Genomic DNA, 11,953 nt, shown 5'->3' with positions numbered 1-11,953 from the left:
AAGAGATTTTGTCCAATATGACGCAGGGATCAAACCAGATGCGGAGGGTGGCGCCGACCGCGACGGAGAACAAGGGGAGCGGAAGACAGATGCACCAATTCAAGCAGGCAGTCGTGCCGGCGGCTCTTCTGCGAACGAGCTCGTTGACCCAATGCGAACTGCTCAGGCGACAGTTGGAGACGCTGCAACAGCAGCTGCTTCAGACGTAGCAACTCTAGGAGCCAGCAGATGCACCAAGAGTGAAGCGTCGGAAGCGGCAGGCTCTCCCAAAGGAGTTCCCAATTCCTCGAGTAAACGGCATTTTGAAAAGTTGTTGCAGGGAGTGTCATGGTTTGGAGGCGAAAAATCCACAAGCGTGTCAGGTGAAGCACCTGCGAAAGCTAGCGTTGGCAGTGAAAGCAAACAGACCGGTTGGACGCCTGCTCCCGTAGCAGCTGCATCGGCAACAGGCGCACATGGTGAAGGTCGGGCCGACGAGGCTCCCGAAGACTTGTCTGAGGACGAAATGGTTCGCCCGCATCGAGGAGCGCAAACAGCAGAGTCAAAGCCAACACAAGACGGGCGCTCTGGGGATGATTCGAGCAGTGTTCATCTTCAGCAGCCCGACGACGTAGGTGCGCCGTTTGCTGAAGAAGCCACCTTCACGTTCAGGGAACAACAGCAGTCTGATCTAAACAAATTGGAAGCGCCGTGCTCAAGTCCCAGCAGAACGTCTAGAGAGAAGAAGGTTTCTCTCCAAGAGCCTGCAGGAGCAACGGCAGCAACAACAGATTATGGTGCAAGCAGCGCACCCACCAACAAGCGCGGCGTCGCTAAATCGGGCGGACTACATCTGCCTATTCCAAACAAAGAGCGACGCTTTTTACAGTTCAAAAGAAATTCTAGGCGCCAGAACGTGTCCCGTACGAGGAAATTAGAAGTAGGTCGAAAACGTAGGACCAGAAGCGTTAGCAACAGGGAAAGCAAACGGCACTTTAATGGGGCCACCAGCTGTTTCCTACTTCGGACTGAGCTTCCTCATTAGCGGGGAAGTGTGTAAACAACTTTTTGTTGGTGTCAAAGAGTTAACTAGTGTGCACGCAGTAAAGAGTGACGTAAAACATTTACAATTTGTTTGCCTTTCTAATCTACTATGCCTGTTTAGAGGAGAAAGTTGCAGAAGCCGTTGGAAGAGCTCCAGGACATTGCTGGTTCTCTTTGTTTTCCACACCAGGAGCTCACTACAGGTAAGGTGCCTGATTCACCAAGTGGGCCTCTAAAAATTTAATAGCACACAGCGGCAGTAGTTTACTTCAAACAAGAATGTGGGAGCTCTGCTTTACAACGTGGTGTCCTTAGAGAATGCTCTCCCCATTTCGAGCTCTTCACCCCTCTGTGCAGACTACTCTGTATGATCTCGCAGAGCGCCGCGAAGTAGAATATCCTCTGAAGAATTGGGAATATCCAATTTTCCTGCATTTGACCATTGAAGAGATTGTATGCTGCCAGTGTTCAATTGTGCCCGCCTCATAGACTGCCTCCCCAGCCTTGTCCCTAAAGAAGTAGATAAGAAGAAAAGACCGAAGCAATTCTATGCCACAATACGTTATTCGCTAGCGTATATTGATGCAGGAAGTCAAGCCTGGTAATGCGAAACCCACGAGAAAGTCAAAAGCAGATGTTAAACAGGTCAGTGGATCAACGCTTCAATGGTCCCCTTGTGCGTAAACACAAAACTGACCCCCTTGCCGCATCATCAATTAATTTTTTACGGTTCATTTCCTGTCGCTGTGCAGTTTAAAAAATTGGTCGGAGAATTGTTTCGAGAACTTGTCACCAGGGTCACTACACAAGCTCAGGAGACACGCAGTATGTGGACCCAGAATTTTAACGAAGGCTATCATTGGGCATTATCGGCCTTGCCCTCTTCCCGTGTTGCCTACATCTCAAGCGTAGCTGATTAGTACAGTAGCCTTTAGTGACGTCGATGAATTGAACAAAATATCTTAAAAAATTGGTCGGAGAATTGTTTCGAGAACTTGTCACCAGGGTCACTACACAAGCTCAGGAGACACGCAGTATGTGGACCCAGAATTTTAACGAAGGCTATCATTGGGCATTATCGGCCTTGCCCTCTTCCCGTGTTGCCTACATCTCAAGCGTAGCTGATTAGTACAGTAGCCTTTAGTGACGTCGATGAATTGAACAAAATATCTTCCATAGTCTTCAAGATTTTGAAGACTATTTCCTTATCGTGCGTGGGTGGCGTCCCTTTTGGTGTGCTGCAGTGCCCCAAGGGCAGACAAACCAATTCTCTGTTGTGCTTGAGAGACCCCAAACTGCACAGTGTTTTGGAAAAGTTGTGCTGAAGGCCCATGCGGAACTTTGAAACTGGCATCTGGCGGCCCTCGTACTTACTATCTTGTGGACCTTTGTTTCAGGATTGGCTGATTAGTGCTTCGTTTGACTCTAGCGTGGCTATCCAGGTCTTCCTGTTTGATTGGCCACAGAACAAAGAGCTGCACTTTCAAGCGCTAATGCATGAATGCACCCAGGTGAAGGAAACGGCTTTCTCTCTGCTTTGCCCCAGGCACCAGCGCTGAAAGCAGCGCTTATGGAAGGTGAAGCAGCGCTACGATGCAAACATCATTATGTGAGGCAATAAATACATAGCCTGACATGGCGGACTCTAATGCTGGAATTCTGAGTGCTGAATTCCATTGTTTGCTTCATAAGGTATGCACAGTAGATTGCAGACAAACCACTGTGCTTGGTCGCAGTGAACGTGGAACGGATTCGAAACAGAATGGGCTTTCCATACTTCGCGGGAATCCATGTTGTGTAATTCTATCGCTAAAATGTATGGTCGAGCAGATGCAGTCGTGCGCCACTAGCATCAAACTAGCGCGTGCATCTCCAGTGCAGCTTACCGGCAGCCAGAGTAGGGCTGGCTTGAAGAAAGTAAAACCCATATGTGACTGACCCACGCCATGTGTAGGATGAGGTGTATCCTGCAATGAGCGACAGTGACTTCTAATTTGGCAAAGTCGGCTTGGTGTCTGGGTCACCATTGGTGATGGACTCCAGTTTTGCTAACTCGGTGGTCTTTATTTGGGAAGACGTGTGATATTTCGTGCATTTTTCTGTTTTCCTCGCGTACACGTTGTCATTGCTTTGCTAAAAGCTCAGGTTTTGCGTGGTCTTTAGTCTGGTGTGCTAGCGGACCTACGGAAAGGTAGCCGCAGGTCACTGCGCTCCTAAAGCTTTGCTTCGCTAAAAATGTGCCTCCCAAACTGCTGAGGCTTCCTGTAATGAAAATTGCCTTAGCAATGCCTTTCTTAGCCACCCCACCATAGCAGCGGGTCAAGCCTCAGAACAGTGTCTTTTACATGTTTGCAGCTCAGTGATACAACTGTCAGAGTTCTGGTGCATGCTGTGGAGCAAATGGCTTCACGGCGTCACTCAAAGAGAAGGCGGCTCGAACAGAACAGCAACTGCAGTCACAGTTAAGTCAGTAGACCGAATATAAGCGAATACGCATGTAAGTAAGAGGAGAGCTAGGTCTGTTTTTGGCATGTTTAGAGCTGCACATGTCCATTTCGGCATATGCCTGTCCGATCTGACCAACGTAACGCACGGGACTTTAGGACTCAGAGCTAACGATTCCTTCAGGTCTCTGTGCGATGGCGTTCTGCGTTGAGAATCCTCTTGCGTACGCGGCTGCCGCTAAAGGTGCTCTGCGGGTTGGCTGTTTATCATTTAAAGTGTAGCGGTATCTAGAGCCTGGCGAACAGGACAGATGATCGATACAGCTACAGCGCCGTCACAGTGCATTTGGCCTTCTTGTCATCGCTGTATATTTCGTTAATTTTAAACGCCAGAGAAATCTTCATAGGAGTGTCCATAACTGCAGCTGGTTGCTAGTTGACACTTCATTTTCCAACTCAGCCTCAACTTCTTGCGAGTCCATTCGCTAAGTGGTGAGTTTCCCCCCGCAAAATGCCACGGGAAATCAGTAAGGCTTACAGGAGCTGAATTTGCGTTTTGTATTGTGCCGTATAAAGGGACCACGAAGATGCTTTAGTAGCGCTTATAAATCGCTATCACCGTACACACACAGTCATGGAAATGCATTGTGGCCAACCCTAAAGCGCAAACACAGCTGAATACAGGAATGGAAATGTTAAAACGCGACTAGTCGGAGTAGCCTAAGCTAAAACTGAATCTCAGCTGTTTATGGTTTGACCTGAGGTTATTTGAGCACCTGGGTTTTAAAGCTGGCCACTTTGTATGGGTAAGCTGTGGAGGGGATAAGTAGACAGACAAAAGTAAAAATATACAGTATAGTTGGAAAATTAGAGCAAACACAGGAACGTAAAGGAAGATTTGAGATATCACTAGAAGGAGACAGATAGGCACGTCAACGGGCAAAAAAAGGGAAGCAAGACAACAAAATGGCATACAAGCAAGAAAGGGCAAAACTATAGAAGCAACCTTTCAGGGGGTAATCATGGGGCGAACGTACACCAAAGGAAATGGTAGCGGAGGCTGCGAGGGAAGACGCATAGGCAAAAAGAGACAAGCTTACGGAAGAAAAGCGATGGGGAGGTGAAACAGGAAGATGCATATTTGGTGTCGTAGAGTGGACCTAAAACTATTTGTCGATTGTTTCAGAGTACGAATGTAATGACAGGGACGGTAAACATGGTATTTCCGACAGTGAAAGAATCGGGCACAACAGAGCTTACAGTGCCTTGACTATGCAGAGAACAGCTGCCCACTCTAAATGTCAACAACAGGAGGCAAAGGCTTAGCTACAGGAGGCGACAGCATACTCGACTATATACGCATGGCCCAGTTTCTCTCGTGCGCCTGTCGCATATCGCTAAACACTCAAAAGAAGATGAATGGAGGTGCAGGTGCCCTCACCCCGTTCTCTGCTTGCCGGTTGGCACTGTGAGCTTGCCTGCTGTTTATATTTCTGCAAGGAAACTGCTTGAGGTTTCCCTTAGTTCTGTTGATGGTGCATTGCACGGCTGCGTAGGCGGACAGCTGACCAAGAGCTTAATTGTAGTAGCCTCATGCTCAGCCAATATTCTTTCTAAACATATAACTTGCGTAATAAACCTAGAGATCAGTGAACAGTCGTGCTGCGTGTATTTTAGTGCACCACCAGCACCAAGCTGAAAGGTCATCCTGACTAAGCTTCTGACGGCAGTCTAGACGAATGCTGGTGGGACAACTCGTTTATTGGGAAAGACAGCAGCTTTTCACGTCAACAGAGCTCAATGCTGCCATATATACGGATTGTCTCTTTCCGAAGACAGTCTCTAAGAGCCCACGCATTAGGAGGCTAGGCTTTGCTTACATTTTCAGGGGCAAAACAAAGAGCTATACTGCTGTAGCTCTGCAATCAATTCAATATGAAGCCTGCCATTCCTTCCGCGTATCACCTTCAAGGCAAACCAAACGCGTTAACCGTACGCTGGAGCAACTGCTTCGCAGCCACACTCCATCTGACGAGAGGAGCTAACACAATCACCAGCGTCACTTTCCAGCCCTCAAAATGGGACATAATACGACCAGCCCTGAGCCCTCCATCTTCAGCGAAAGCTTTTTCCTTTGAAGTCATGATAGGTCAAAATCTTCTTAGTGCGGCCTTCCTTGACATTGTCAGTTCTTTGGGACCTCTGCAATAACCCCAGTGACCAAGCCGTTTCAATAGCTCTGTGACCCGGCCAGCGGTCATGCTCTACAAGCGACATGGCAACAAAAGGCATATAGTAACTCCTAAGGGCTCATCATCGAACGCATCGTATTATTCAAGGTCTTGCTCAGCAGCAAACACTTACCCGCTAGTGCTTAATGCATGAAGCTTCAACCCTTGTCGCTGCCTGTGCTCTACCACAGAGAACGTCGGGACTGTGGTACACTACTTGGAACTTCTCTTGGCATTCTCATGAAATGAAGTTTCCCACGTTTCCTGAGTTGTCCCACTCCGCCATCGCAAGCCTTACACAGTTGCTAAAGAAGCTAATTTTTGTTGGCTTGCAGTGCCAAAAGCAGCTGGTAGCCTGAAAAGCCAGGACGAAGTTGATTACATATGGGACCGGCGGAGCACTCACTACCTAGTGAAGTGATGACTCTTCGCTGAGGATGAGACTACGTGGGAGCGTGCTCAGCAACTCACTGTCCTGTCCTACTACGAACATGCCGGCGGCTCTGGCCATGTAACACAAGCCATAGCTTAATGGTCCGCACCCTGGCACAATTTGCAGGTCTCTTCATACCTATGGGCGCTGTCGCTACGCGCAGGATAAACTGTGTGCAAGTGTCTTCTCCCCTTGCACTCGAAGCACACGGAGATTTCGTGATCATGTACGCTAGAGGCTGCTGTTCTTCGTTCGCAGTGCTTGTAGGAAGTTCCTGGCCCCTAGTAATCTCCACACCCAGGCTGAGTACCATCTTATTTCATGGCCTCCTTCACAAGTCCACTTTAGCCGACTACGGATTTTCCGAGGCTCCTAATCCAGCTCGCCGCTTCTCTCCAGTCCGTGAAGTCAACAAGAGCTACATGCGCATCTGGAATGGCACGTTGACTAAGAAGTAATGTACTGGCTCTGCTTCACGCAAATCACCTTCCTGTGCTACTATCCTCGATATGTCGGCCGAATACGCCTGGTGGCCACTTAGCGACTAATTCTTCGCAATTTGGTAAACAACTTCTGATCAATTCAACATGAAAAAACGCCGGAGAATATCATCCTTTAGCAGCGCCTAGCCTACCAGGTCCGCTCCGGTCTCCATTAGACATACCAGAGGCACCAACGCATCAGTTTTTTAATATTCAGTGAACTGCCCTCCCCAAAAGCGTTGGTTAGCACGTAAGTAAGCCTTACCCGTACGAAGTTTCGTAAAATTTGCTTGTTTTCTTTGTGTTGACCGTAGGTGGCTATTTTATCAAGCTCATTTGCACCAAAAGGTCCCGTATTTGCGACAACTCTCAGCCAAATCGGGAGGTATATTTCATTGGCTCCTTCTGCTGTGTAGGTTCGACTGTCAATCGCTTGACGAGCACCTGCTGTGAAGGTGTGCTCTTGTCTTGATGGTCTGACTTCATTGAAGCAAGAGCGGACATCCGCGCTAGTGGACTGGACCATTGTACATTGGATATTGTAGGACTCTTAATTCTTCTGCACTGATCATTTTCCCGTTCCCTAGAGCTGAGACGCTGGAATGCACGAAATTACGAGCCGCAAGGCTCCGTAGAGGTATTTTGTCTACCTTAGAACGTGTAGACTTACGCATTTCGTGAAGTTACCTACTCTACCTTGTAACATCTGGAATTCTGTACGTTGTCCAGGAATTGGAGTGACCTTGGCTCGCCTTAGCCCCTACATAGGACTCTGCACTGTCTCCTTAGGCGCATCTACAAAAGGCAAAGTCACTAGAATAAGTCTTGAGAAACATTATTGTTTCTGCTACCCCTGCTGTGTTCTTCCAACGGAACGTTCTGTCTATAGCTCTCGGTGGAGGCAAGCCCTGACCTACCGAGCTGCAGAGGAACTTAAGCCTAGTCCGGTGCTACTATTAAGTTTCTTTACATGAAACAATTCTGAGTATGTTCCGTCTTCGTAGCCCTAAACTTAACATCCTTTGTAGGTTCTTCCTGCGCGACGGTATCGGGCTGCGCACTACACTGCCTCCCTGGGCGCCTACGCTTGTTGCACTACCCCAACGCTCCACAACGAAGTTGAATCCGCCTCTGGTACGCATTTGGTGTAACAAGTGAAAGAATTTTGCTGAATTGTGCCATGGGTTTGGCCCACCAATAAGGTTTTGAAAAGCGAACCGCGGAAAAGAGCACCTGCCCTGTTGAGCAAGGGGGGCCCGATGGAAGCGGGGTACAAAGTAAAGTGGTATGCGGATCACTTTATTCATTATGTGCCAGAATTTACAAGTCGTAAGCTTACCACCAGATTTGGTTAAGCAACACCGCGGTTAGGGCCCACTTAGACACGGTGCGGGCCATAATTTCTGAAGTTAATGCACAGAGTCGTATGATCGACTAAGCACTCTTTGAGGTGCTTGCAAAGCGCGCGCGTGAAGTTCTGTTAAGCGAGGAAGGGTGCATTTGTGTGCTCTGTAGGAAAATGGGATGGTAACATCCGCAGAGTGAGGCCACGTGAACATGCGACAGTAGTTTGCAGTGCCGATGAATTCTTGAACCGATCTCATCCGTCAATAACACCCCGTGCCACATCGTGTCAATAACACCCCGTGCCACATCCAGACAGCATATAGCTTGCTAGCCGCAGCCTTGGTAGCCTCAAGATGCCACTGCCTATGCGTAATGAGGTGTAGTTCCGACCTCCCCATAAACGTTGAGCTTTCTGCAGTAGATGCGAAGAATCTTTCCAGGGATAATTTCTACCCCAAGCCCCGCTAGTGCAATTTTGCAAGTAGATCACTTATTTCGGACACACCATTAGTTCTGAGGCGGCCAAAGCTGTCGCTAGCAAGCTTCACGCTATTTGGATGTGGCCGGCACCTTGTCACCTGCTTCTGCCGAAACTATCTTGTTCTTCGTGGGCCCCGCACCAAGCCAGAGTACGAATTCACTTCGTCGCTTGGTCTATATTTTTTCTGAGAATGCCTGTGATCCCCGTGCTCCTGCCGATTCTCCTGCTGTTTCTCATTCTTTGAACTGGACGGTAGCCCCTTCCCATAGGACGCTGTACGGATCAAGTGATATATATGCTAATTAGTATCTTACAAGCTCCGCTGCAAGCACCTCTTTCCTCTCTAATAACGGTCTTTGCAATGTCACCCGGGTACTTGCGGTGTTTCCCTTGCCACCGATTAAACGCAATCAGTCGATTACGGGCCTCGATGCTTTGGCTTTTCCCTCAATCCAGCGGAAGTGAAAATTGTTTCGCGGCGTCTTTGTAGCACAACAAGTCTAGATTGACGCCTACGTAGCCCCATATTGCCGGTCAACCCACACACCACAATACCGGTGACAGCTGATTTATGCGTTGAAAGAACATATACTCAATGCGACAGCTGAAGCGGATGCGGGCAAGGCAAGTGGATATCCACGGGACAGGCGATATTACAGTTATGCACGCAGAGAACTGGAATCGGATTGAACGTTCTCAGCAACACCTGACTCATCGGCTTCTTCAGCTTCCTTTTTGGCTACAGGGTAACTGCCAGCCCAAGCCCTGTGGTTGTTTCCCGAGTTCTCATGATCTCAACACCCTCTGCACGTCTTTTCTTCACATTCCGTGAATGCTTTGCGTGTTTTGTCTTCTTCAGTCTGCGCGGTCCAAACAAGCCATTTTCTTGCTCCATTTGAGTGCGCATCACTACAACACCCCGCGTCCCGTAGATATCCCCTTGCCTCACAAGAATCCGCTCCAGCTGTCGCAGCCTTTAGTTTTCGGTGAAAGACCACTAAGGGAATTGCAACAATCCTCAATAAAAAAGATACGCAAAAAATACAGAGTCGCTACGAAGCTATCCCAATGATGTTTTCTGAAACCTCTGTAGGCATAGTTTCTCTTCGTGCGGTCTGTATGTGAAGTCGGTCTCCATTTACGGGGAAGGCTTCACCTTTTGAGCAGTCAGTCATATCAACTCTGCCGCTGTTATTTTGTGTGCTGTGCCGGTCGCTTTTGCTACTGACAAGTTACTGTGGCTGCTGGTTTTGCATGTGCTACGCTATCGTTTTCGAGAGTGAAGATAAGCTTGTGATTGCCGCTGCGATTGTGTTTGCTGTTGCTGTTGCAGCTGCCGTCACTGTAGCCGCCGCTTTCTGGCTCTTGCTGCGGAAATTGCTTTTGTGTTCCACTTTATCTCTAGCGATCTTAAGCAGGGTGATTGTTGCTATTGCATCTGCTACCGCTGTAAATGCAGTTTCTGCTATTCCTTCTCCCTTCCGTTTCTCTACTGATTTATGAATTCCGCATATTTTTTCTGTTTTGCTAATTTTGTGTATGCATGTGCTTTTGGGCTTGTTAGTATCGTAATTTCCTTTATATAGTGAGACTACTATCGTGACTGTTCACTGGGTGGCTATTACAGAAAGTGTACAGCATGTAACTGGTAGTTTCATGCTAAGCGCGGATGCAGGTGAAAGTGCAAATGCAAGTAAACACTCTGTTGTCCCTGGTGGACGCCAGCCGCTGGGCTCACGAACAAACGTCTGGCCGGCGAGTTGAGAAACCACGGGACAAAAACGAATCTCCAGTGTGCCCAAAATGAAACGTGTAGGAACAAGGCTAGAGTAAAGGGAAACCCAGAGACGAGAGTAGGGAGAAATAAGGCGCGCAAGAAAAGGGAGAGATGAGGAGGTAAGGCGCACAAGAAAAACGATGAGGATGCTACCTTGGAGGAAGGGAGTAGGGGGTCGACAATGAGGTTGACTGCCGCTGGAGAAGGCCAAAAAAGCGCCTACAACCTTACAGGTAACACTGAGGTGATAGCAGCTGTTGAGTTTCTCACATGGCCCGGTGGTCCGAGGAACAAATCGGTAGTTTTCTGGTTAAGGAACGTTGTCGTCGTCGCCCTGAAGGCTCGGGATCTAATGGTTTCCTCGGTGGCTCGTAGCACTGACGATTGCACAAAATGTGGAAATCCAGCTGACGGCTGCCTCCAGACCGACCGAAGTCGCCGAGGTGTGCGAAACGAGGTGGGCCATGCGAAATATTACGTAGCAGAAGTAAAAGGGAAGCGATGCCAAATAGTTGGCCGCTTTGGCAATAGGCCCTGTACAGATTAATGGACCGCGCTGCTGCAGCGAAAATTTACAATGCGCGGCAAAAGTTGCTGAATGCTCACTGCTCAAGTGTAGTTGGTTTCCAAAGGTATATTAAACATCACACTGCGGTGAATCCGCGTACGTTTTTCACTGCCACTTATCATGCAAGATGGTACTTCGCTCTCTACTGCAGAGCTGTTGAGCTGCTTCGTCACAGGGATGAAAGAGTGGCGAGCAAAGCGCTGCTAACATGAAGATCCACTCCGATAAGCGGTTTTTGATTAGCCATCCTTCAAAAGATTCGGCGTTTGGTGGATGCGAGATTTGCCGTATTTCGTGCTAGCTCGAGAGCATGGAAAAAACGCTCCCACACCCAACAGTTTGACTGCGTGTCAGTACAGAGCGTTTGCGCCAAAGCATTTTTGAACCTCTCGGCCTTCCTGTCGCTCTGGTGACGATGGGCGAAAGGCTTGGTGAAATTAAACTCCATCAGGTGCAGAACTGTTGCCATTAGTAAGCGACACTGCCCGTCAGGAATGAGCACTTCAGGAAAATTGTGGTAGCGAATGAAGTGGTGAGCACGGAGTTCGACCTTGTCTGCATTTGCAGTGGTCCGCTTCGCGGGGATGATTGGAGCCATCTTGCCAAGGGAGCCGATGGGTTCTAGTATAGAGTTGTGACTGGAGGCAATGAGGAAGCTGGCAACGAACTGATATGACCCTATAGCCTTAGGATAATGGTAAAGGGCAGGAGGAAGCCCACAGGCGCCTGGCTCAGTACTTAAGACGCTCGGCAATGCACGAACGATTCAACATTTCCCCAAGTATAGGCAGGCATTGCCAATAATAATATTTAGTCAGAGCAAGGGAGGTCTAGTCTTCTGTCCCCCGTGGCTGGTGGTCACGTAGTCGTGATGGACACAGAACATGCGTATGAAACTCACGAAACTTTGGGGACAAACGGCCCTATATGCCATGCTTAGACACACAGATATAGGGATTAATAATTCAAGGCCAGCGGAGAAGCAACTTCTTTTTCTTCACCACAGGATCTGTTGCACGGGTCTCCTACCGAGTTGGCGCATTCAGCTGGTCTTTGCAGTCGTTCCCAGTACATTAGTTCTTATCCTTGTCAATGTGCGTGCGGCAGTAACTGCTATCGTGCAAAATGCACCTGAAATTCACTCTGTCGGCTGCTGTTGCTGCGATG

The 11,953-nt window shown here is 48.6% G+C and overlaps 1 protein-coding gene across 1 annotated transcript; it reads left to right on the top strand.

Annotated features, from left to right (window-relative positions):
• Window positions 1-151: 151 nt before the first annotated feature.
• ENH_00023370 (hypothetical protein) lies at window positions 152-1,469 on the top strand (the record flags this gene model as incomplete). The annotated part of the gene is made up of 3 exons (XM_013579674.1): window positions 152-923; window positions 1,145-1,226; window positions 1,403-1,469. The coding sequence occupies 3 exons, from the start codon at window positions 152-154 to the stop codon at window positions 1,467-1,469; spliced, it is 921 nt and encodes a 306-aa protein (XP_013435128.1).
• Window positions 1,470-11,953: the final 10,484 nt, after the last annotated feature.

The sequence above is a fragment of the Eimeria necatrix genome, genomic scaffold (assembly GCF_000499385.1).
Source record: "Eimeria necatrix Houghton genomic scaffold, Enh_scaff182, whole genome shotgun sequence".
Lineage (NCBI taxonomy): Eukaryota > Apicomplexa > Conoidasida > Eucoccidiorida > Eimeriidae > Eimeria > Eimeria necatrix.
Note: the sequence above shows the minus strand (reverse complement) of the source record. Positions and strands in the feature narration are given on the sequence as shown.